General features: G+C 44.6%; 1 protein-coding gene across 1 annotated transcript; it reads left to right on the plus strand.

The window, feature by feature from the left end:
* Positions 1 to 12,086: 12,086 nt before the first annotated feature.
* LOC135886178 (olfactory receptor 14A16-like) lies at positions 12,087 to 12,854 on the plus strand. Its single transcript, XM_065414032.1, has one exon. It carries the CDS (start codon positions 12,087 to 12,089, stop codon positions 12,852 to 12,854), a length of 768 nt encoding a protein of 255 aa, XP_065270104.1.
* Positions 12,855 to 24,971: the final 12,117 nt, after the last annotated feature.

Raw genomic sequence — 24,971 nt, forward strand, 5'->3', positions numbered from 1 at the left:
AAATAAAAAAATAATAATAAAAAAAATCAGATACAAGAGAAACAAACTAAATCAGTTTTCATCAGCAAAGTGTTTGGTTTGCTTAAGGTAAACCTTAAAGTAAACCAGTCTGCAAAAGGTTTTATGTCCTTGTGGGTGATTTTGTGAATTTACATGATGTGAATGTGGGTGTCTCAGTGTTTGTCAGTGTCCATGTATTAGTGAATTTAGAATGTTATGCATTTGTTAGTGAAGCATATTATAGGACTTTGTGTGTGTTGTGAGTGTTTGTTATTGTCTGTGTGTCTCTGGGTGCACACAGTTGTGTATTCAGGAGCGAATATTATTGTGTTTGTGAGTGTCCATTAATAATGACTGAACAGAGGCCGAGAACCACAAAGGGACTTCAGCACCCAAACCTCAGATTAGAAGAGCCTAAAGACAGTTGGGCTAGTCATACCATTAATCAGAAAGAGAAAATTTTAGCAACAGTTAATTCCTCCAAAGTTCTGTCCCCAGGGAAAACGAGTTGCTCTGTCACCTCTACAAGTTACACTCTTGTAATTAATCCCAATGGACAAAGAGCTATGAAAGTGCAGACTGATTAGGAACTTTGACTCTTTTTTGGTTCAGAGTCACCAGTAAAAAATGGATTGGAAACTGTGTAATGGGCCAGATCTGCAGCTGGTGTAAATTAATGTATTGCCATGGAAGTCAATGGGCAGATCCCCAGCTGGTGTAAATCAGAATAGCTCTATTGATATCAAAGGACCAGACTCCTCCTTGGCATGAATAGTCCTAGCTACTATTAACTCAATTGTACCAATTTACACCAGCTCATGACTTGGGCCATAGCTTTTAGTGTTTGCCTCAGAGTAACTTAATGACCAACATCAAACACCCAGGGCAGCCTGGATCCCTCTAGTGGCCACATCCCAAGAGTTGCTGATGTAAAGCTGGAAAAGAAAAAAGCCTGCCCAACTCAGAGATAATCATGTTGAGTTAATGAAGGAACAAGCTATTCCAGGCCAGCTGGGGCTGTGGTGCCACTAGGCTCTTAGCTATTGTCGGTCACATGTCTGTGCTACAAATATATGTTTTTACTGCAAACACCTTTTTTTTTTGGATTGCAAACACCTTGGGACACCTCTGGACCTCAGCCCTGCTTGTTTTTAGCCAAGAATCCTTCTAAGGATGCTGCTGTTGTGTAAGATCCAGGGTAGATCGGGTCTCCCTTCTGTGAGGGTAGGCTCATCTAGGGCTGGTTGTCAGGGTGGTTTGCTCCTGAAGTGAGACCAGAGCTGGTCTCACAGCTGTGGAGACCAGATTCAGTGATTTAACCCCAGAGCAGGGAAATCCTGGGCTGTGACTGTGTCTCAACCCTGCAGAAGCCAGGATTATCTCCAGAGCTGGGAGGGGCTTTCAGTCCCCCATCCCATTTAGTCCATCACCTCTCAGCCAAGTCTGGTCAACGAGGGCAGCAAGCAGCACCCATCTGTGGAGTGGATCTCTGTCTGCTAGGAACTGCAGATAGATTTAGCAACTCAGGAAATCCAATGAAGAGACATGGAAATAGCTGCTGGATAATATAGTGAGGAATGCATAATAACTAGCTAAATAATTCTGCTGCTTGAGACCGGAAAGCATCACAAGTTGGGACAAGTTACACAAAGTCCAGAACAGTAAGTTTGCTATTTCAATTAAATATATTTGGGAATTAATAAACTGGGCATGTTTAGTCTCAAGAAAGGAAGACTACGGGGGGACCTGATCAAAATCTTCAAATATGTTAAGGGCTGTTATAAAGAGGATGGTGATCAATTGTTCTCCACGTCCACTAAAGGTAGAACAGAAAGCAATGGGCTTCATCTTCCGCGAGAGAGATTTAGGCTAGGTAGTATGAAAAACTATCTCTAAGGGTCGTTCAAACCAGGGCTTTGGAGCAGAGCCCGGAGCTGGAGGGCAGAGCAGCTCTGGAGCAGTGGAGCTGCAGGTTTTTGCCTGGAGCTGGAGCGGAGCCGGAGCACAGCTCCAAAGCCCTGGTTCGAACAGGCTGCCAAGGGAAGTTGAGGAATCCCCATCATTGGAGGTTTTTAAGAACAGGTTGGACAAACCTCTGTCAGGGATGGTCTAGGTTTACTTGGTCCTGTCTTGAAGCTGGGGGCTGGACCAGGTGAACTCTGTATGATTTTAGATAGGGGGATTTAAGAACATAAATGTGAATTACAATTTGAAGATTTTAATTAATTATATTAATTAATTCAATATCAAGGGCTGCGCAGATTTTTATTTCCTCTTTGGAAAATTTTGAATTTTCACCAAAAAACCTAAACCCAGTTTTTTTTTCTTTTCCCACCAGCATTTGGGAAATCAAAAAATTTCAGCTGAAAACTGCAATTTTGAAGTTGAAAACCAAATTATTGGTTTTTTTGAGATTTCAGTGTTCAAAACATAACTGACAAAAGCGACAGCCCCCAGAATACGTTTTATACACATTAGCACTTTTGAAAGAGGAGTCAGGGCTGAACCTAGCAGCAAAAGCATGTCTATCTTGGCCATTGTCAAGGACATAGGAGAGGTCAGTGGGACTAGACTCTAAACCTCTTAGGCAAGCACTACACCTTTTGTCACATGCCGCTGCCAGCCAAAAAGGAAAAAAAAAAACTGCTGTGAACAGTTACGCAAAACATACCCATAGTAAGATGGAGGTCTAAGTGCACAACACAGACATAAAGTCACAGAGGTAAAAGATCAACACAGCAGTAACTGAGCAATGTCACTAGCCCATCACCACATAGAAATGGACGTGCAGCTGGGACTTGGTGGCATAAATCAATGTGTAACCAGGCTGTCAAGGCTGTATCCCTACTTTGAACTTTAGGGTACAAATGTAGGGGCCTGCATGAAAACTTCTAAGCTTATCTACCAGCTTAGCTCTGGTCCGCTGCCACCATCTTAAGAATTCCCTCCCTGGGAAGCCTTGAGAAACCTTTCACCAATTCCCTGGTGAATACAGATCCAAACTCCTTGGATTTTAAACAAGGAGAAATTGACCCTTCCCCCCTCCTTCCTTTCATCAACTCCTGGTGAATACAGATCCAAACCCCCTTTGGATCTTAAAACAAGGAGAAATTGACCCTTCCCCCCTCCTTCCTTTCACCAACTCCTGGTGAATACAGATCCAAACCCCCTTTGGATCTTAAAACAAGGAGAAATCAATCAGGTTTTTAAAAAGAAGGCTTTTAATTAAAGCAAAAGGTAAAAGTCATCTCTGCAAAATCAGTATGGAAAATAACTTTACAGGGTAATCAAACTTAAAGAGCTCAGAGGAATCCCCTCTGTCTTAGGTTCAAAGTATAGCAAACAAGATAAGCACTCTGGTAAAAGGTACATTTACAAGTTGAGAAAACAAAGTAAATCTAAGACGCCTTGCCTGGCTTTTACTTACAATTTTGAAATAAGAGAGACTTGTTTAGAAAGATGGGGAGAACCTGGATTGATGTCTGGTCCCTCTCAGTCCCAAGAGCGAACAACCCCTTAAACAAAGGACACACACAAAAGCCTTTCCCCCCCCAAGATTTGAAAGTATCTTGTCCCCTTATTGGTCCTTGGGGTCAGGTGTCAGCCAGGTTACCCGAGCTTCTTAACCCTTTACAGGTAAAAGGATTTGGAGTCTCTGGCTAGGAGGGATTCCATAGCACTGTACACAGGAGAGCTATCACCCTTCCCTTTATAGTTATGACACGCCCCCCAAATCACAGATAGTGTTGGACGTTTGGTTCCACACTGGCTGTGATTTCTTTCCTGGAGCTCTAGGAGAAAACAGAGTTAATAAGACACATGTACCTTTAGACATACTACTGATTATATAAAAACTAACAATATGTTTCATTCCAAGAACAATTGTTAACCAGTTAACTTTGGGAAACTTTCCCGGGAGAGTGCATCAGCCACTTGGTTAGAAGCTCCCGAAATGTGTTGTATTTCAAAATCAAAATCTTGGAGAGCTAAACTCCACCGAAGAAGTTTTTTGTTATTTCCTTTGGCGGTATGAAGCCACTGTAGCGCAGCATGGTCTGTTTGTAGTTGGAACCGCCGTCCCCAAACATATGGGCGTAGCTTTTCCAGCGCGTACACAATGGCGTAGCATTCCTTTTCGCTGATTGACCAGTGGCTTTCCCTCTCAGACAGTTTCTTGCTGAGAAACACGACAGGATGGAATTCTTGATCCGGTCCTTCCTGCATTGAAACTGCTCCCACGCCTCGCTCGGACGCATCTGTGGTTACTAGGAACGGTTCGTCAAAGTCTGGGGCCCTTAGCACAGGGTCAGACATGAGTGTTGCCTTAAGCTGGTTAAAGGCCTTTTGACACTTATCAGTCCACTGAACTGCATTTGGCTGTTTCTTTCTGGTTAGGTCTGTCAGCGGGGCGGCGATTTGGCTGTAGTGTGGTACAAAACGCCTATAATATCCGGCCAAGCCTAAGAAGGATTGGACCTGTTTCTTTGACTTTGGAACCGGCCACTTTTGGATAGCATCCACTTTGGCCTGTAGGGGATTTATAGTTCCTTGACCCACCTGGTGCCCCAGGTACGTCACTCTGTTTTGGCCTATTTGACACTTTTTAGCCTTAACAGTTAGTCCTGCCTGCCGGATGCGCTCGAATACTTTTTTCAGGTGCTCCAGGTGTTCTGTCCATGAATCAGAAAAAATGGCCACATCATCGAGGTAGGCAACTGCAGATTCTCCCAATCCTGCTAGGAGACCATCTACAAGTCTTTGGAAGGTGGCGGGTGCATTTCGCAACCCGAAAGGGAGTACATTGAATTCATACACCCCTGCCTGGGTGACGAAGGCTGACCTTTCCTTAGCGGGTTCATCTAGTGGTACTTGCCAGTACCCTTTGGTTAAGTCTAAAGTAGAGATGAATTGGGCATGTCCCAATTTTTCCAATAGCTCATCTGTGCGTGGCATTGGATAGTTGTCAGGACGAGTTACAGCATTTAGCTTACGGTAGTCCACGCAAAAGCGTATTTCCCCATCTGGTTTGGGAACTAGAACCACTGGAGATGCCCATGCACTGGTAGAGGGGCGGATTATACCCATCTGTAGCATGTCCTGGATCTCCCTTTGTATAGCCGCTTGGGCATGAGGTGACTCCCGGTAGGGTGGGGTTCTAATTGGGTGAGCATTACCTGTGTCAATGGAGTGGTATGCCCGTTCGGTCCGTCCTGGAGTGGCTGAGAAAATCGGTGCAAAGCTTGTGCACAGCTCCTTGATCTGCTGTCGCTGCAGACGTCCCAGGGTCGTGGAGAGGTTCACCTCTTCCACGCCACCATTCCTTTTTCCTTCATAGTACACACCTGCAGGCCACTCCGCGTCATCAGTTTCCTGGGCTGTAAACTGGCAAACGTTTAATTCTCTAGAATAAAAGGGCTTAAGAGAATTAACATGGTATACCTTAGGCTTTATGTTGGAGGTGGGGGAGGCTATGAGATAGTTAACAGCTCCTAGGCGCTCCTGGACCGTGAATGGTCCTTCCCACGACGCTTCCATTTTATGGGCCTGGAGCGCCTTTAAGACCATGACTTGGTCTCCTACTTTGAAGGACCGTTCTCTGGAATGTTTATCATACCAGGCCTTTTGCTCTTCCTGAGCATCCTTTAGGTTTTCTTTAGCAAGGGCTAAAGAGTGTCGGAGGGTGTTTTGTAGGTTGCTTACAAAGTCTAGAATATTAGTTCCTGGAGAAGGCGTAAACCCCTCCCATTGCTGCTTCACCAACTGTAATGGCCCCTTAACCTCGCGGCCATACACAAGTTCAAATGGTGAAAACCCTAAACTGGGATGTGGTACAGCCCTGTAGGCAAAAAGCAACTGCTGCAACACTAGGTCCCAATCATTGGAGTGTTCATTTACGAATTTACGTATCATGGCCCCCAAAGTTCCATTAAACCTCTCCACCAGACCATTGGTTTGATGGTGATGAGGGGTGGCAACCAAGTGATTCACCCCATGAGCTTTCCACAGGTTTTTCATGTTCCCTGCCAGGAAATTAGTTCCCGAATCTGTAAGTATGTCGGAGGGCCACCCTACCCTGGCAAAAATGTCTGCTAATGCCTGGCACACACTTTTAGCCTTGGTGTTGCTTAAGGGTACAGCTTCCGGCCATCGGGTAGCAAAATCCATGAAAGTCAGTACGTACTGCTTTCCTCTGGGTGTCTTCTTTGGGAAAGGACCCAGAATATCCACAGCTACTCGCTGAAATGGGACCTCAATTATGGGTAGTGGCTGGAGAGGGGCTTTAACCTGGTCTTGGGGCTTTCCCACTCGTTGGCACACCTCACAAGACCGGACATAATTAGCAACGTCCTTGCCCATTCCCTCCCAGTGGAAGGACTTCCCCAACCGGTCTTTGGTTCTGTTCACCCCAGAATGGCCACTGGGATGATCATGGGCTAAGCTCAAGAGCTTTACCCGATACTTAGTGGGAACTACCAGCTGTCTTTGAGGATGCCAGTCTTCCTGGTGCCCACCAGAAAGAGTCTCCTTGTATAAAAGTCCTTGTTCTACAACAAACCGGGAACGGTTAGAAGAGCTGAGAGGCGGTGGGGTGCTCCGTGCCGCTGCCCAAGCTTTTTGAAGGCTGTCATCTGCTTCCTGCTCGGCCTGGAACTGTTCCCTTGATGCTGGAGACATCAGTTCCTCCTTGGACTGTGGACTGGGGCTTGGTCCCTCTGGAAGCGATGCAGGTGCTGGGGCTTTTTCCATTGACTGTGAACCGCTGTCCGCTGGTGCACTATGTGGTATTTCAGGCTCTGGCTGAGCCTCTTGGGTAGGGTTATCTGCTGCTTCCGCCAGTTTAGGCTCGCTGGTGCCCTCTGCCATTGGAGTTGTAGACGGGGTTGCAAGCGCTGGACTCAGTGCTGGCAATGGTTCTGGTGCTGGTTGCGTTGCCAGTTCCGGTTCTGGGACTGGCTTTGGCTGGGTCTCTGGGATTGGATCCACTACAGCTGTTGCAGTCGTTGGCAGGGGATCCGGTTCCACCACCTGTGTTTGGGTCTCCGGTAACACAGACGGGGTCCTGGTGGACGGCTCAGGAACAGGGATGGGGGTGAAAGCTTGCTTAGCCTGGCTGCGGGTGACTATTCCCACCCTCTTGGCTAGCTTCACATGGTTAGCCAAGTCTTCCCCCAGTAGCATGGGAATGGGATAATTGTCATAGACTGCAAAAGTCCACATTCCTGACCAGCCCTTGTACTGGACATGCAACTTGGCTGTAGGCAAGGTTACAGACTGTGACACGAAGGGTTGAATTGTCACTGTAGCCTCCGGGTTGATGAGTTTGGGGTCCACTAGGGATTGGTGGATAGTTGACACTTGTGCCCCAGTGTCCCTCCAAGCGATAACCTTGTTTCCGCCCACTCTCAAGGTTTCCCTTCGCTCCGAGGGTATGAGAGAGGCATCTGGGTCTGGGGTTCTTTGGTGTGATTGTGGTGTAATGAACTGTAATTGGTTGGGGTTCTTGGGGCAGTGAGCCTTTATATGCCCCAGTTCATTACATTTAAAACATCGCCCTGCTAAGGTATCACCGGGGCGATGTTGGTTGATGGAGACTGGTGTGGTGGGGTGAGAAGGCGTCTGGGGTTTCCCTTGGGATGTGGGTGGGGCCTTGGGTTGTCCCCGGTGATAAGGTTTTGTTTCGGTTTGCCCCTTCTGATATTCGCTCCAACTGCTACTAGCTTTTTTCTTTTCTGTCACCTCCACCCATTTGGCTCCAATCTCCCCCGCCTCGGTTACAGTTGTGGGCTTCCCATCTAGGATGTACCTTTCTATTTCCTCAGGAACACCCTCTAAAAACTGCTCCATTTGCAATAGGAAGGGCAACTCTTCCGTAGATTTAACATTTGCTCCTGATATCCAGGCATCCCAATTTTTCCCAATGTGGTAGGCATGTCGGGTAAATGACACATCAGGTTTCCACCTTAGGGCTCTGAACCGCCGACGGGCATGCTCAGGTGTTAGCCCCATTCTGATTCTGGCCTTGTTTTTAAAAAGTTCATAACTGTTCATGTGTTCCTTAGGCATTTCAGCCGCCACCTCTGCTAAGGGTCCACTGAGCTGCGGCCTCAGCTCTACCATGTACTGGGTTGGAGGGATGTCGTATCCAAGGCCGGCCCTTTCAAAATTTTCTAAGAAGGCCTCAGTATCATCGCCTGCCTTGTAGGTGGGGAATTTCCTGGGATGGGAAGTGGTACCTGGAGAGGAGTTGTTAGGATGGTCTGATGCACCCTGCCTAGTCCTTGCTGCTTCCAGTTCCATCTCTTTTTCTTTCAGCTCCATCTCTCTTTTATGGGCCTCCTGTTTGGCTTTCTCTTCTCTTTCATGGGCCTCCTGTTTGGCTTTCTCTTCTCTGTCATGTTTGGCTTTTTCCAGCTCCATCTCTCTCTTGTGGGCCTCCTCTTTGGCTTCTTTCTCGAGTTTTTTAATTTGAAGTAGTTTCTGATGTTTTTTCTCATTTTCTTCTGCTTCTAGTCTGGCCAGTTCTAGTTTGCTAGCTGCTTCACTGGTAGTCATTTTCCTGCTTTCCTGTGCTGGGCCACACCCCTCTGCAGTTGACTGAAACTGGGATGTACTCAGCTCTGGCTGCTGCTGAGTTAACAGAGACTTTCTAACTAGCTACTCACGAGGATGTAAAAAGAAAAAAAACAAAAAAACAATTCAGCTTGTAAATTCCTTTTACCAGTCGTTTGCTCATTAATTGAACCCTTCTCTTAACAAAGGACCTTGTTAAAAAAAACGTAACACCTCTGCCTTCAGGCAAGGAGAGATAAGATATGCATCTACCTTCAGCTCTGCTCTCCAAGCAGCTAGAAGGAAAAAAAAATCTCTTACTGGCTTTTGGGTTTAAAACGATCCCACCGCTGTGCCACCATGTCAAGGCTGTATCCCTACTTTGAACTTTAGGGTACAAATGTAGGGGCCTGCATGAAAACTTCTAAGCTTATCTACCAGCTTAGCTCTGGTCCGCTGCCACCATCTTAAGAATTCCCTCCCTGGGAAGCCTTGAGAAACCTTTCACCAATTCCCTGGTGAATACAGATCCAAACTCCTTGGATTTTAAACAAGGAGAAATTGACCCTTCCCCCCTCCTTCCTTTCACCAACTCCTGGTGAATACAGATCCAAACCCCCTTTGGATCTTAAAACAAGGAGAAATTGACCCTTCCCCCCTCCTTCCTTTCACCAACTCCTGGTGAATACAGATCCAAACCCCCTTTGGATCTTAAAACAAGGAGAAATCAATCAGGTTTTTAAAAAGAAGGCTTTTATTTAAAGCAAAAGGTAAAAATCATCTCTGCAAAATCAGTATGGAAAATAACTTTACAGGGTAATCAAACTTAAAGAGCTCAGAGGAATCCCCTCTGTCTTAGGTTCAAAGTATAGCAAACAAGATAAGCACTCTGGTAAAAGGTACATTTACAAGTTGAGAAAACAAAGTAAATCTAAGACGCCTTGCCTGGCTTTTACTTACAATTTTGAAATAAGAGAGACTTGTTTAGAAAGATGGGGAGAACCTGGATTGATGTCTGGTCCCTCTCAGTCCCAAGAGCGAACAACCCCTTAAACAAAGGACACACACAAAAGCCTTTCCCCCCCCCAAGATTTGAAAGTATCTTGTCCCCTTATTGGTCCTTGGGGTCAGGTGTCAGCCAGGTTACCCGAGCTTCTTAACCCTTTACAGGTAAAAGGATTTGGAGTCTCTGGCTAGGAGGGATTCCATAGCACTGTACACAGGAGAGCTGTCACCCTTCACTTTATAGTTATGACACAGGCAACCAGCTGTCTATGTGGCCCTTGGGTGGAATCATCACAGAGGAGCTACCACTTATAAGTCTGGGTGTGTCTATGTTGTATTTCCAGGGAAAGTAGGAATCAGGCTGTTTTAAAATGTTAGTTTCATGCCCAAATTTTGAGTTGATCAAAATAGGGGAAGCAACTTGGCTAGAATTGTTGGATTTGGGTTGTATTTTACCTCTGTTTGCTCACAGCTTGAAACCTTTCATTAACAAAGACCCTTGTTAAAAAAATGTAATGCCTCTGCTTTCAGTCAAAGAGAGATAAGATCTACATCTACCTTCAGCTCTGCTTTCTAAGCAGCTAAAAAGGAGAAAAAAAAATCTTACTGGCTTTTGGTTTAAAATGATCCCACCGCTCTGCCACCATGTCAAGGTTCCCTCCCCACTCTGAACTTTAGGGTAAAGATGTGGGGACCTGCATGAAAGCCCCCTAAGCTTAATTACCAGTGTAGGTTAACAGTAAACTGGCACCACCAAGCGTGTTCCAAATTTTAGGGGAGAGCCACTTGGAAATCTGCCTGCTCTCAAATATTTGCCAAGTCTCTAACCCCCCCCTTTTCCTGGGCAGATTTGAGACTAATTCCTCTCCCCCAAGTCCTTACCCCCCTTTCTCAGGGTAGGCTTGAGAGTGTACCCTCACCAATTAGTCCTGGTGAAAACAGATCCAAAAACCTTAGATCTTAAAACAATGAAAAATCAACCAGGTTCTTGAAAGAATAATTTTAATTAAAGAAAAAGGTAAAAATCATCTCTGTAAAATCAGAATGGAAAATAACTTTACAGGGTAATCAGATTCAAAGAGCCCAGAGGAACCCCCTCTAGCCTTAGGTTCAAAGTTACAGCAAACAGAGGTAAACCCTCTAGCAAAAGGAACATTTACAAGTTGAGAAAACAAAGATAAAACTAACATGCCTTGCCTGGTTGTTACTTACAAGTTTGAAATATGAGAGACTTGTTCAGAAAGATTTGGAGAACATGGATTGATGTCTGGTCCCTCTTAGTCCCAAGAGCAAACAACCCCCAAAACAAAGAGCACACAAACAAAAGCCTTCCCCCTACCCAAGATTTGAAAGTATCTTGTTCCCGTATTGGTCCTTTGGGTCAGTTGTCAGCTAGGTTACCTGAGCTTCTTAACCCTTTACAGGTAAAAGGATTTTGGTGTCTCTGGCCAGGAGGGATTTTATAGTATTGTACACAGGAGGGTTGTTACCCTTCCCTTTATAGTTATGACAGGCATCTTATAGACTAACAGATGTATTGGAGCATAAGCTTTCATGGGTGAATACCCACTTCATCAGACGCATGTAATGGAAATTTCCAGAGGCAGGTATAAATATGCAGGCAAGAATCAGTCTAGAGATAACGAGGTTAGTTCAATCAGCCAGGATCAGGCCCTCTTCTAGCAGTTGAGGTGTGAACACCAAGGAAGGAGAAACTGCTTTTGTAGTTGGCTAGCCAGTCACAGTCTTTGTTTAATCTTGAGCTGATGGTGTCAAATTTGCAAATGAACTGAAGCTCAGCGGTTTCTCTTTGAAGTCTGGTCCTGAAGTTTTTTTGCTGTAGGATGGCTACCTTTAAATCTGCTATTTTGTGTCCAGGGAGGTTGAAGTGTTCTCCTACAGGTTTTTGTGTATTGCCATTCCTAATATCTGATTTGTGTCCATTTATCCTTTTACGTAGTGACTGTCCAGTTTGGCCAATGTACATAGCAGAGGGGCATTGCTGGCACATGATGGCGTATATAACATTGGTAGACGTGCAGGTGAATGAACCGGTGATGTTGTAGCTGATCTGGTTAGGTCCTGTGATGGTGTCGCTGGTGTAGATATGTGGGCAGAGTTGGCATCGAGGTTTGTTGCATGGATTGGTTCCTGAGTTAGAGTTACAATGGTGCGGTGTGTGGTTGCTGGTGACAATATGCTTAAGGTTGGCGGGTTGTCTGTGGGAGAGGACTGGCCTGCCTCCCAAGGTCTGTGAAAGTGAGGGATCATTGTCCAGGATGGGTTGTAGATCACTGATGATGCGTTGGAGAGGTTTAAGATGAGGATGATAGGTAATGGCCAGTGGAGTTCTGTTGGTTTATTTCTTGGGCTTGTCTTGCCGCAGGAGGCTTCTGGGTACACATCTGGCTCTGTTGATTTGTTTCCTTATTTCCTCGTGCAGGGAAATCTAATCTTGAGCATTTTCTTTGTTCTTCCCTACACAGGCAGGACATGATGTACTGAGAAGGAAAATGTTCAACCGAACCACCATGACCGAGTTCCTTCTCCTGGACTTCTCTGAGGGTCAGAAGCTGCAGATTTTACAATTTGTGGTGTTTCTAGTGATTTACCTGGTAACCCTGATGGGGAACCTCTTTGTTATCACTGCTGTAATCCTTGACCACCTTCTTCACACCCCCATGTACTTCTTACTGATAAATTTATCCATCCTGGACCTCGGCTTTATCTCTGTCACCATCCTCAAATCCATGGCCAACTGCATCATGAACACCAGGTCAATTTCTTATTTTGGATGCTTTGCCCAAGTCTTTTTCTTCATATTATTTTCTTCAGCAGATGTCTTCTTACTCACCATCATGGCATATGACCGATATGTCGCTATCTGCAAACCACTGCACTATGAGAGGGTGATGAACAGGAGAGCTTGTGTCCAAATAGCAGCCAGTGCCTGGATCAGTGGTCTTCTCATTTCTGCACTGCACACTGGGAGCACATTTGCCATAACCTTCTGTGGAGGCAACATGGTGGATCAGTTCTTCTGTGAAATCCCCCAGCTACTCAAGCTCGCCTGCTATGACTCAAACCACAGTGAAGTGCGAGTTATTGTAATTATTATCTTTTTAGGCTTAAGCTGCTTTGTTTTAATAATTGTGTCATATGTCCAGATCTTCAACACAGTGCTGAGAATCCCCTCTGAGCAGGGCCGGCATAAAGCTTTCTCCACCTGCCTCCCTCACCTCACTGTGTTCTCCTTGTTTGTTTCCACTGACACCTTTGCCTACCTGAAACCCACCTGAAGCTCTCCAGCAGGTGTGGATCTCATGGTGGCTGTTCTCTATTCTGTGGTGCCTCCAGTGATTAATCCGATCATCTACAGCATGAGGAACAAGGATATCAAAGCTGCCCTATGGAAAATGATTGGATCGAGGTTGTTCTCCAAGAATAAAATGCCCATATTTCTTCCATGGCCATAGTTTCATTCAGCATTTCTTCATAAATATAACCAACTGATGATACAATTGTTTTCATGTGAACATAGCATGCAATCTGTTTATGCGGTAGAAAAAATCCAGACTAGCTCCATTGAACTCAATGGAGTTACTGTAGGGTTTGACTGGTGTAAATAAATCTGTCTAATTAGTAGCCATAAGTAAGTCTTAAGTGCACTTCATAGAGTCTGCCTCTTCTGCAATTTTGGGGTAAAATATCTACCTGGGGTATTGGAGTTTTTATTTGTTTTTGCTTGATTTTGTCTTTTTTATGTTCTGTTTGTTGGGTGTTTGATTAGTGGCTTTGTTATAGATATTTGGGGTAGTCTGCTTTTGGGGAGGGTGGGATATGTTTGACTTGATGCCAGTGTCTTTTCACTGTCATCTATGGGGGAGCTCAATGTCATCAGCTCTGTGATGGGGTTTTCTGAGAGAGCTGACATTTCCCATAAAGCTGAAGAGATTGGAAAGAGTCTCCACCGCTGTCTGGATGGCTGAGTTCCCAATCAAATCATGATTGTAATGTTGCTGGGTTTTTATTCTGTATTAATGGTCTATTAGTCACTAGGAGTTGCTCTGTAATATTTTCTAGTAAGTTATGCTTTGCTCCAGCTATGCTAGATAAATCATTGGAGAAGGCTTAATGTAGTACTGGTCACAGATCCTGGCAGAAGAACTGCAGGTACCAAACACACTCGGATCTGCTGGGAAATCACAGCTGTTCCACAGGGTGTTTTAGCCCAGAGCCCCATGTAAGAATGGGAGAACTTCATGACTCCATGACAAGATAGGGACAGGAACAAGGCCCAGACCTGAGGGGGTGCACTCAGAAAGACCAAAGAAGGGGGCGGAGGTGGATATCCATGTGCTCTCTCATTAAGACTTTATCAGGGGTGTCACTTGCTATGGGGCAGGGGGACAGTTGCCCCCTCACCCCCACACTTTCCCCCAGCCAGCTCTGCAGTGTCTCCCCTGAGTCTGTGGGGCTCTTGTGGTTATGTCTACACTGCAGCTGCAACTGTGCCAGATTTACATGACATTGTAATCTAATGCACTGGGTCCCACGCCAGCACTCAAATGTGGCCAGACTGTCCAGCCATCATGATGGAGGGGCAGCCAGGCTAAATCTGCCACCCTAGGGTGTAATGATGCTGCCTCTGGCAGCACACACCTGAGAGTATCAATTTAGGACAAATTGCTTAGAGCAGGGCAGTAACAGCCCAAAGCTGGGGTTTCTCCACTTCTAAGGCACACCAACCCAGCCAAAAAGAGAGGACTTTGGTTTTACCCCATTGGCTAACCATAAATCATACAAGTACTTTCCTTAAACACTCCAGTTTCCCAGTATCACCACTAGTGCCACTTGTTATGGGGACGAATGGTTATGAAAACCAATACCCCAGTAAAAGAAAAAAATTCTCCCAATCCCAAAGGACCAAGCCCCAGACCCAGGCCAATATACAAATCAGATCTTACTCACAAATCATGCTGTTGCCAATCCCTTAGAATCTAAAATCTAAAGGTTTAATCATAAAAAGAAAGAAATATAGATGAGAGCTAGAATTGGTTAAATGGAATCAATTACATACAATAATGGTACAGTTCTTGGTTCAGGCTTGTAGCAGTGATGGAATAAGCCGCAGGCTCAAATCAAGTCTCTGGAGTACATCCACAGCTGAGATGGGTCATTCAGTCCTTTGTTCAGAGCTTCAGTTTGTAGCAAAGATCCTCAAGAAGTAAGTAGCAGGATTGAAGACAAGCTGAAGGAGATGCAGCAGCCTTTTATAGTCTCTTGCCATGTGGCCTCTGCTTTCTTTGTTTCAAAGACAAGCTATCCAGCACATTGCATGGAAAAACCTCTGTCCATAGGCACGTCCCTGCATGCCTTGCTGAGTTACAAGGTGTATCTGCCTTCTCTCCAGGGCCGGCTCCAGCATTTCTGCCGCCCCAAGCAAAAAAAAAAAAAAGCCGCGATCGGCGGCGGCTGTTCAGCGGCAGGTCCTTCGCTCCTAGAGGGAGTGAGGGACCTGCCGCCCCTGAATTGCCACAGGTGCCGCCCCTCTCCCTTGGCTGCCCCAAGCACCTGCTTGTTAAGCTGGTGCCTGGAGCCGGCCCTGCTTCTCTCAATGGGTCAATTGTATAGCTGATGGTCCTTAATGGGCCATCAAGCAGACTAGGCAGTGCTGATGCCAAATTGTCTGGGGTGTCACCCAGAAGCATAGCACAAGTTTGAAATACAGACAATATAGAGACAATACTTATAACTTTAAATTCAAAAATGATACACACATACAGACAGCATAATCATAACCAACAAATCATAACCTTGTCATAGACACCTCACTCGACAACCTTTGTACAATATTTGCTGCAAATATATAACATTGGTTGCAACAATGATCTATACGGTCACAGTTCATGTCAATAACGTCATATAGGGCTATGAGGAGTAGGGGTGGCACATTGTATTGAGCAGCTCTGTCAGCACCACCCCCTTCTCCCTGCAGGCCAGAGAGGAAGCAGCAGTGGCAGCCTAGGCAGCAGCTGAGCATGGAGCGACCTGGTCTCTGATCTCCGTCCTGTCCCGTGGCCCCTCTTATTCCCTAGGATAGAACTGGTCTGTCATGTCCCTGTCCCTATCCAGGATAGGAATGCCCTGCTAACCCCACACAAGCAGCTGCAGCCTCAGCGGGAAGATGGCAGCAGGGAGGAGGACACAACTCTGTCCCCCCTCCAAATTTTTCTGAAACGATGCCCCTGGACTTTATGGCAAGAATTTTTCAAAGGACACTAAGGGAGTTAGGTACCCAAGTCCCTATTGACAGATCCTGTGAGTAGAGGTTGGTGAAATTTTTCAGGTGAGCAGCTTATTCACCTAAAAACATGCACCTTGGGGTCGACAAAAAATAAATGTTGACTTTGGGTAGAGTTGGCCAAATAGTTTAAACTGAACCAAAATCTTTGGAAGGTTTTGGTAACATTGGAGCCAAACTAAATGTTTCGTTTTGATCCCCAAATTGTTTTGATGTCCAGGCTTTTGTCAAAAGCAAAGGAGGATTCACTAAATGAATGAAGTAGAAGTAGTAGGAGGTGGTAGCATTGCCTCCTTTATAAGCTTTAGCTCAGGGGTCAGTGTCATATACTTCTGTACCAGAGATGGATTGGCTACAGCATTTGCTTATACACACCAGATGTGTTCATCACAAGATCTGTTAATGTTCCGTCAGGTATGGCTGAGGTTTGTTTAAATCAGGTATGTTACACACAGTGACTGAACAACATAATACAGATTAGCATTCTGTTACAGTGAGAGTGCTGATCTGGGACATCAAAGACCTGCATTCGAGTCTTCCGTCTGCCTGAGGAGGGAAAGGGTTTTGAACTAGGGTCTCCCACATGACAGAAGAATGTGCACAACTATGTCTTTGGGCTGTACTGTGACAAAAGGGATCAAAATGAAATATTTCAGGTCAGAACAAAATATTTCATTTTGACATTACTGAAAGGCTTCATTTCTACAGAAGTGTGTGTGTGTGTGTGTCCCTGCAGCCCCCTGCAGGAGGGGATGAGCCCTGCTGTGTGTGTGTGTGCATGTTATCCCCTGCTGGAGGGAATGATGGTGGCTCAGTGTGTGTATGTGTGTGTGTGGTCCATGCACTACACCTTTCTGGAGGGAATGAGGATGGCTCAGTGGGTGGGTGGGTGTGTTAATAGAATATTTCCCTGTACAAAGTCCCCTAGAGACCAGACCCTCCAAGGAATTTAGCCCTGGTGGATCTGGGCTGCAGGTACTGGGCTACACAGGACCTGTAACACCCCAGCCCTGGGGAGGGGGTGCTGACATGGACCATCCAGCCAGAAACACAAGCCCCCCTCCCTCCCACACTCCCCTCCATTGTGGTACCCCCCACAGAGGGCTCACCCCACTTCCAGCAGCTCTTATCCCCTCTGCCCCTCCCTCTCCCGTGCCCCCCCCCGCCAGTGCCACTGTGGGGCAGTACATCTTCCCCTCTCATCTGCCAAATGCTGCCTGTCTGCCCTGCTCCACCCCTCTCACTCTCCCCTGGGACACAATTTGGCTCCCCTGAGTTCTGCACAAAATCTGCACCCCAAAGCAAGGCAGCTGATTGGGACAGGCCAGGAGTCAGCTGGTGGAGAGGTGGGGACTGCAGGGAAGCTGCTGTGACTGCTTGTACTTTCACTTTGTGCTGGTATGGGGAGCAAAGGGGAAGGGGGGTGGGGCCCAGCCAGATGGGTATCAGGTTGCAGCCTGTCCAGATCCCTCCCTTGTCTGAGATAGCTGCTGTACCAGAAAGCCTGTGAAGCTGGCCCGTTTTACGGTCTCTGGATTGTCCCGGATGTCCTGGTTTTTTTATTGTAACTCACAGGTAGTAACCTTAGAAGGGCAGGTGCAGGGAGGGAAAAGGAGCGTGGCACAGGCTGGGAGCTGCTGCATGGCAGTGCTGGCCTAGGGTACATTTTAACTGACCCCCTTTTCAGATTATTTTATTTCCCTGCTGGTCGAAGAATTCTTTCTCTGACTGTTTGCAGTCAAAGCTCAATCTGGTGTGTGTCTGCTGTCAAAAGGCGATTTTTTCCAAGGAGTTATGCAGAGGGAAAAGGTGAAAGAGGAAGTCAGCTCACAACATAAGGAGAGATTGTGATTAACCTGGTTAGCTGTTGCAGTTACACCCTCTAAAACAAGGCTGAGAAAGGAAGAAACAGCATCTGCTGCTGGCTTGCACCTTCTAAATTCTGCCAGGGAATCTGGGTAAGGCTGTGGAAAACATTATTATTAATAAATCTGTTCTTTTCTGTGCTTTCATTACATTACACCAACATCATGCGAATCAGAAAAGTACACCTGCTCGTTGTGATACTGATGGCTGGGATCATTGTATACTTCAGGTAAGTGTTTCAGTAAATACTCGGGCCTGACTTCCGGTGGCATAAATCCATTTACACCAATCAATAAGCTAGACTTTCATTTTTTCTTGGGGCTTGAATAGGCACAGGGAGAGAATAAATTCAGTAGAGCCGATTGAAAGTTTTTTTTTCAAATTATTCTTTTTTTTCATCCAAAATCTTTTCATGCAAAACCACTTATTAGAAATGGAAAATTTCCACAGAAAATATTGATTAAAATAAATATTCCCTTTTCGAGGAAATGGAACAATGTAGACTTTTCTTGGGAGAGGTAGGTTGTTCTTGTTTGGGGGTTCAGGTGTTTGTTTGGGGTTCTTAGGGTTGTTTGGTTTGGGAGTTTTTTTGGAGGGGGTATTTCATTTTTCTGTCATTTTGTCCTTATTCCCCCACTTCTTCAGACACAAAAGGGAGAGGGGAGAGAAAAGGGTAAACGGAAAGGGGGGGTGAGAGGAAGGAACAAAATGGAACATTTTGAAATAAAACTTTGGAAAACCAAATATTTTCAATAAAAAATTTCAATAAATAACAGAAAATTAGGGCTTTCAAGCAACTAAAAAAAAAAATCCTGATTATAGAATACCGTTTATTTAAATATTTTTGGATGTTTTCTATATTTTCAAATATATTGATTTCAGTTACAACATAGAACACAAAGTGTACAGTGCTCGCTTTATATTTATTTTTATTACAAATATTGTACTGTAAAAAAAACAAAAGAAATAGTATTTTTCAATTCACCTAATCCAAGTAGTGTAGTGCAGTCTATTTATCACAAAGTCTTTAATTTACAAATGTAGAATTATGTACAAAAAATAACTGCATTCAAAATAAAACAATGTAGAACTTTAGATTGTCTGAACAAGAAGTAGGAATGAGGGGACTTGTAGGTTCTAATGTTTTACATTGTTTTGTTTTTCAGTGCAATTATGTAACAAAAAAAAGTGTAAATTGCACTTTCACGATAAAGAGATTGAACTACCGTACTTGTATTAGATTAATTGAAAACCACTATTTTTTTGTTTATCCCATTTTTACAGTGAAAATATTTGTAATAAAAATAATAATTTAAAGTGAGCACTGTACTCTTTGTATTCTGTGTTGTAATTGAAATCAATATATTTGAAAATGTAGAAAAGCATCAAAAATATGTAATAAATTTCAATTGGTATTCTATTATTTAACCGTGCAATTAAAACTGTGATTAATTACAATTAATTTTTGAGTTAATCACGTGAGTTAAATATGATTAATCGATGGCCCTACAGAAAATCATTTCTTTTAAAAAAACTGCAAAATTAAAATGACTCCAAAATGTTAAATATTTCCCCCCACAGAATTTGTTTTTCTTCATTTTTATGATCAGTTCTACTCAGGAAATTGGTGCATGTACAGATTGCTCTCAGTTAAATCTGAGCATACTCAGAGTAACTCCAGTGAAGACAATATGAGTCAGAATAACAGGTTAAAGTTAAGAATGGGGTTAGAAAGTAGAGTTCAGCTAAGGGAGAATACAGAATTAATGGCAGCATTCATGCTAAGGTTTTAATTTTGCCTAAAAATATTTAGAGCCAAATCCCCAGCTGGTGTTCACCTATGTATGCTGGCTAGCATATATACATTATTAATGTGTGTGTGTGTGTGTATATATATATATATATATATATATATATATATATATATATATATATATATATTCTCACCATATACATATTAGTATGCATTAAGCAGAAAGCAGTTATATATGCTAAATTGCCCTGTACCTTTGTTATAATCCTGATCACTTATGCTAAGTATCCCACAACACCCTGTATTCACTGAAGTAAGTTTTAGCTTAAGTAAATAGGGAAACTAACAGGATTAAGTCATTTGAGTGTTTTACTGTGGCAAGCAGTGGTAGTTACTCTCACAGACCAGTACCTGGAATGGTCCAGAGGAAACAGATAATGTATGAGTGCTCTACCCTTGGACAAATGTAGGAAGTTCCTTCATGTACTTTGGTATCAGGAATGCATCTGTTCAGGACAAAAAGATAAAGGGTGTACCAGAGAAACAAGGTAGAAAGCTGATTGGTTAAATTTAGTTTGAGCTGGTGCACGCAGTACCCTTCTTCTTGTGAACAGGTTGGGTAAAAAGAGGGGTTTACGGGTGTTACTTTTGGAGCTCACCTTCTGTGTTAGGTGAATGTAACAATGCTGAATGAGACACCTTCCTGGAGACTGGGAGGTGACTCCTGGGAGAGCATAGGGAGGGAACAAATTAACAAAAAAAACCAACAACACTGAAGTATTGGGAGTGTGTCAACAAGAAACTGTCTCAGTATTATAGAGTCACATCCTCAGGTGCTGTGAATTGACAGACTTCAACAGAACTACTTTTCTCAACACCAACTGTGAATCTAGCCCTCTTGGAGCTATGGATCCGTTACTCCACACTTGTTGACACAATCCCAATACTTCACAGTGTTCTTTTTGCTTTGTTAATTTGTTCCCTCCCTACGCTCTCCCAGCTGTGACACTCTGAGTAAGGGCAAGTCTACACTAAAAATTAAGTCAACCTAAGTTACTTTGACGTACAGCCACTGCAGTAATTGAATCTGTTTTACACGTCCAGACTAAAGTGCATGTCCTCACCAGGAGTGCTTGCACTGATTTAAATGTAAATGTAGGGCATTGTGGGATTGTTTCTGAATGGTAGCAACAGTCAATGTAAACAACGCAATGTCTACACCGACAGTGTGTTGACCTAACTACATCGACTTAAGTGCTACACCTCTTGCAAAGGTGGAGTTATTAAGTCTGTGTAGTGGGCGAGTTACTTTGGTGGGATCCACATTTTAGTGTAGACGCTTACAGAGTTAGGTTGACGTAAGCTGCCGTCAACTGTAGAGAACACCAGGCCTCTATGTTTCCCAGATATGAAGAAGAGCCCTTTGGCGCTCAAAAGCTTGTCTCTCTCTCCAACCAAAGTTGGTCCAATAAAAGATATTACCTCACCCACCTTGTTTCTCCATTATTTTAGGTGTCAAAAGATTTAACACAATGTCTAGAGTCAAGGAAACACGAAAGCATTGAGTTGGCCCCAAAATCACAAGTTAAACACAAGGGAACAGATCCCCAGCTAGTGTAAATGTACTTCAATTGAAATCAATGGGACCAAGTCCCACAGGAGTGTAAATCAGCATAGCTCCACTGAAATTAATTGAGGTATGCCAATTTGTTCCAGTTGAAAATTTGGTGCTATTCTTGTAACCTTTAAATAATAACTAGTAGATGAAAGCCTATGCTGTTTCCTGGGTGTAATTCATAAAGTCATGTGTGTAAAAAGCCAAAAATGGCTGAGGACTTAAAAACTGGACAGCAGCAGACTGAATTCCATTGAGGACTGAACCCAGTGATATACTGAACAAAGATCCCTCCACCATTCTTGTAGATGTTTCTATCACTTCATGATGACTCAACAGACATTCTAGGCTTCAGAGTGTAGTTTGGGGTCATTGCGTGTGCTGCTTGTGTTGCGTGCAGGTTGTGTTGTGCTGGAAGAGTTGTGTAGATTTGTGCAGATGGCAAGTGAGGTGTGTGTGCTGCCATGAGGGGCTATATAGAGTTAGTCTGGATTTTTGTTGCTGTAATTGGCCCTACATTCCTCATACTAAAAGAAACATTCCATTTATATTAACATGTGGTGCTCTTCTGTTTCCCTAGTATATCAGACATCATCCGGACCTCATGCCAGCCCATAGGGTAAGGACATTTTTTACCTTAATCCAGATCTCCCATAGCCCTGCTCCTTATATATCTTCACTGCTGTTGTGTTGTGGCTTGACTCAGGGCCTGATTCTACTACCCTTCAGAAAAGCAGACTTTGAGTCCCTCAGGGAACTGATGGGCAGGATCCCCTGGGAGGCTAATATGAGGGGGAAAGGAGTCGAAGGAGACCTGGCTGTATTTTAAAGAAGCTTTATTGAGGACGCAGGAACAAACCATCCTGAGGTGCAGAAAGAATAGCAAATATGGCAGGTGACCAGCATGGCTTAACAGAGAAATCTTTGGTGAGCTTAAACACAAAAAGGAAGCTTACAAGAAGTGGAAACTTGGACAGATGACTAGGGAGCAGTATAAAATATTGCTCGACCATGCAGGGGTGTAATCTGGAAGGCCAAAGCACAATTGGAGTTGCAGCTAGCAAGGGATGTGAAGGGTAAAAAGAAGGGTTTCTACAGATATGTTAGCAAAAAGAAGAAGGTCAGGGAAAGTGTGGGGCCCTTACTGAATGGGGGAAGCAACCTAGTGACAGATGATGTGGAAAAAGCTGAAGTACATAAAGCTTTTCTTCCCTCTGTCTTCACAGACAAGGTCAGCTCCCAGACTGCTGCACTGGGCAGCACCGTATGGGGAGGAGGTGAGCAGACCTCAGTAGTGAAAGAACAGGTTAAGGACTATTTAGAAAAGCTGTACATGCACAAGTCCATGGGACTGGATCTAATTCATTCAAGGGTGCTGAGGGAGTTGGCTGATGTGCTTGCAGAGCCATTAGCCATCATCTTTGAAAACTCGTGGCAATCGGAGGAGGTCCAGGATGATTGCAAAAAGGCAAATATCATGCCCATCTTTACGAAAAAGATAGAAAGAGAATCCAGGGAACTAAAGACCGGTCAACCTCACCTCAGTCCTCAGAAAAATCATGGAGCAGGTCCTCAAGGAATCCATTTTGAAGCAGTTGAAGGAGAGGAAGGTGGTCAGTAACAGTCAACATGCATTCACAAGGGAAAGTCATGGCTGACCAACCTGACTGCCTTCTATGATGAGATAACTGGCTCAGTGGATATGGGGAAAGTAGTGGATGTGATATACCTGAACTTTAGCAAAGCTTTTGATACGGTCTGCAATAGTATTCTTACCAGCAAGTTAAAAAAGTATAGATTGGATGAATGGACTAAAAGGTGGATGGAAAGCTGACTAGATCATCTGGCTCAATGGGTAGTGATCAATGGCTCGATGTCTAGTTGGCAGCCAGTATCAACTGGAGTGACCCAGGGGTCAGTCCTGGGGCTGGTTTTGTTCAACATCTTCATTAATTATCTGGATGATGGGATAGATTGCACCCTCAGCAAGTTCGCGGATTACAATAAGATGCGGGGAGAGGTAGATATGCTGGAGGGTAGGGATATGGTCCAGAGTGAGCTAGAGAAATTGGAGTTGAGTTCAGGATTCTGACACAAGGAAGAAAGGAGAGCAGGAAAATACGAACCCTGAACTTCAGAAAAGCATACTTTGACTCCCTCAGTGAAATGATGGGCAGGATCCCCTGGGAGAATAACATGAGGGGGAAAGGAGTCCAGGAGAGCTGGCTGTATTTTAAAGAATCCTTATTGAGGTTGTAGGAACTTGATGTGTAGAAAGAATAGTAAATATGGCAGGCGACCAGCTTGGCTTAACAGTGAAATCCTTGCAGATCTTAAACACAAAAAAGAAGCTTACAAGAAGTGGAACATTGGACAAATGACCAGGGAGGACTATAAAAATATTGCTCAGGCATGCAGGAGTGAAATCAGGAAGGCCAAATCACACTTGGAGTTGCAGCTAGCAAGAGATGTTAAGAGGAACAAGAAGGGTTTCTTCAGGTATGTTAGCAACAAGAAGAAAGTCAAGGAAAGTGTGGGCCCCTTACTGAATGAGGGAGGCAACTAGTGACAGAGGATGTGGAAAAAGCTAATGTACTCAATGATTTTTTTGCCTCTGTCATCACGAACAAGGTCAGCTCCCAGACTACTGCACAGGGCAGCACAGCATGGGGAAGACGTGACCAGCCCTCTGTGGAGAAAGAAGTGGTTCAGGACTATTTAGAAAACCTGGATGAGCACAAGTCCATGGGGCCGGATGCGCTGCATCCGAGGGTGCTAAAGGAGTTAACTGATGTGATTGCAGAGCCACTGGCCATTGTCTTTGAAATCTCATGTTGATCAGGGAGGCCCCAGATGACTTGAAAAAGGCTAGTGTAGTGCCCATCTTTTAAAAAGGGGAAAAGGAGGATCCGGGGAACTACAGGCCAGTCAGCCTCACCTCAGTCCCTGGAAAAATCATGGACCAGCTCCTCAAGGAATCAATTCTGATGCACTTAGAGGAGAGGAAAGTGATCAGGAACAGTCAGCATGGATTCAAAAAGGGCAAGTCATGCCTGACTAACCTAATCGCCTTCTATGATGAGATAACTGGCTCTGTGGATGAGGGGAAAGCAGTGGATGTGTTATTCCTTGACTTTAGCAAAGCTTTTGATACGGTCTCCCACAGTATTCTTGCCAGCAAGTTAAGGAAGTATGGGCTGGATGAATGGACTATAAGGTGAATAGAAAGCTGGCTAGATCGTCGGGCTCAACGGGTAGTGATCAACGGCTCCATGTCTAGTTGGCAGCCAGTTTCAGGCGGAGTGCCCCAAGGGTCGGTCCTGGGGCCCGTTTTGTTCAATATCTTCATTAATGATCTGGAGGATGGTGTGGATTGCACCCTCAGCAAGTTTGCAGACGACACTAAACTGTGAGGAGTGGTAGATACGCTGGAGGGTAGGGATAGGATAGAGAGGAACCTAGACAAATTAAAGAATTGGGCCAAAAGAAACCTGATGAGGTTCAACAAGGAGAAGTGCCGAGTGCTGCACTTAGGATGGAAGAATCCGATGCACTGCTACAGACTAGGGACCGAGTGGCTAGGCAGCAGTTCTGCAGAAAAGGACCTAGGGGTTACAGTAGTCGAGAAGCTGGATATGAGTCAACAGTGTGCCCTTGTTGCCAAGAAGGCTAACGGCATTTCGGCTGTATAAGTAGGGACATTGGAAGCAGATCGAGGGACGTGATCATTCCCCTCTATTCAGCATTGATGAGGCCTCATCTGGAGTACTGTGTCCAGTTTTAGGCCCCACACTACAAGAAGGATGTGGAAAAATTGGAATGATTCCAGCGGAGGGCAACAAAAATTATTAGGGGGCTGGAGCACATGATTTATGAGG

The sequence above is a fragment of the Emys orbicularis genome, chromosome 12 (assembly GCF_028017835.1).
Source record: "Emys orbicularis isolate rEmyOrb1 chromosome 12, rEmyOrb1.hap1, whole genome shotgun sequence".
NCBI classification, from domain to species: Eukaryota; Metazoa; Chordata; order Testudines; family Emydidae; genus Emys; species Emys orbicularis.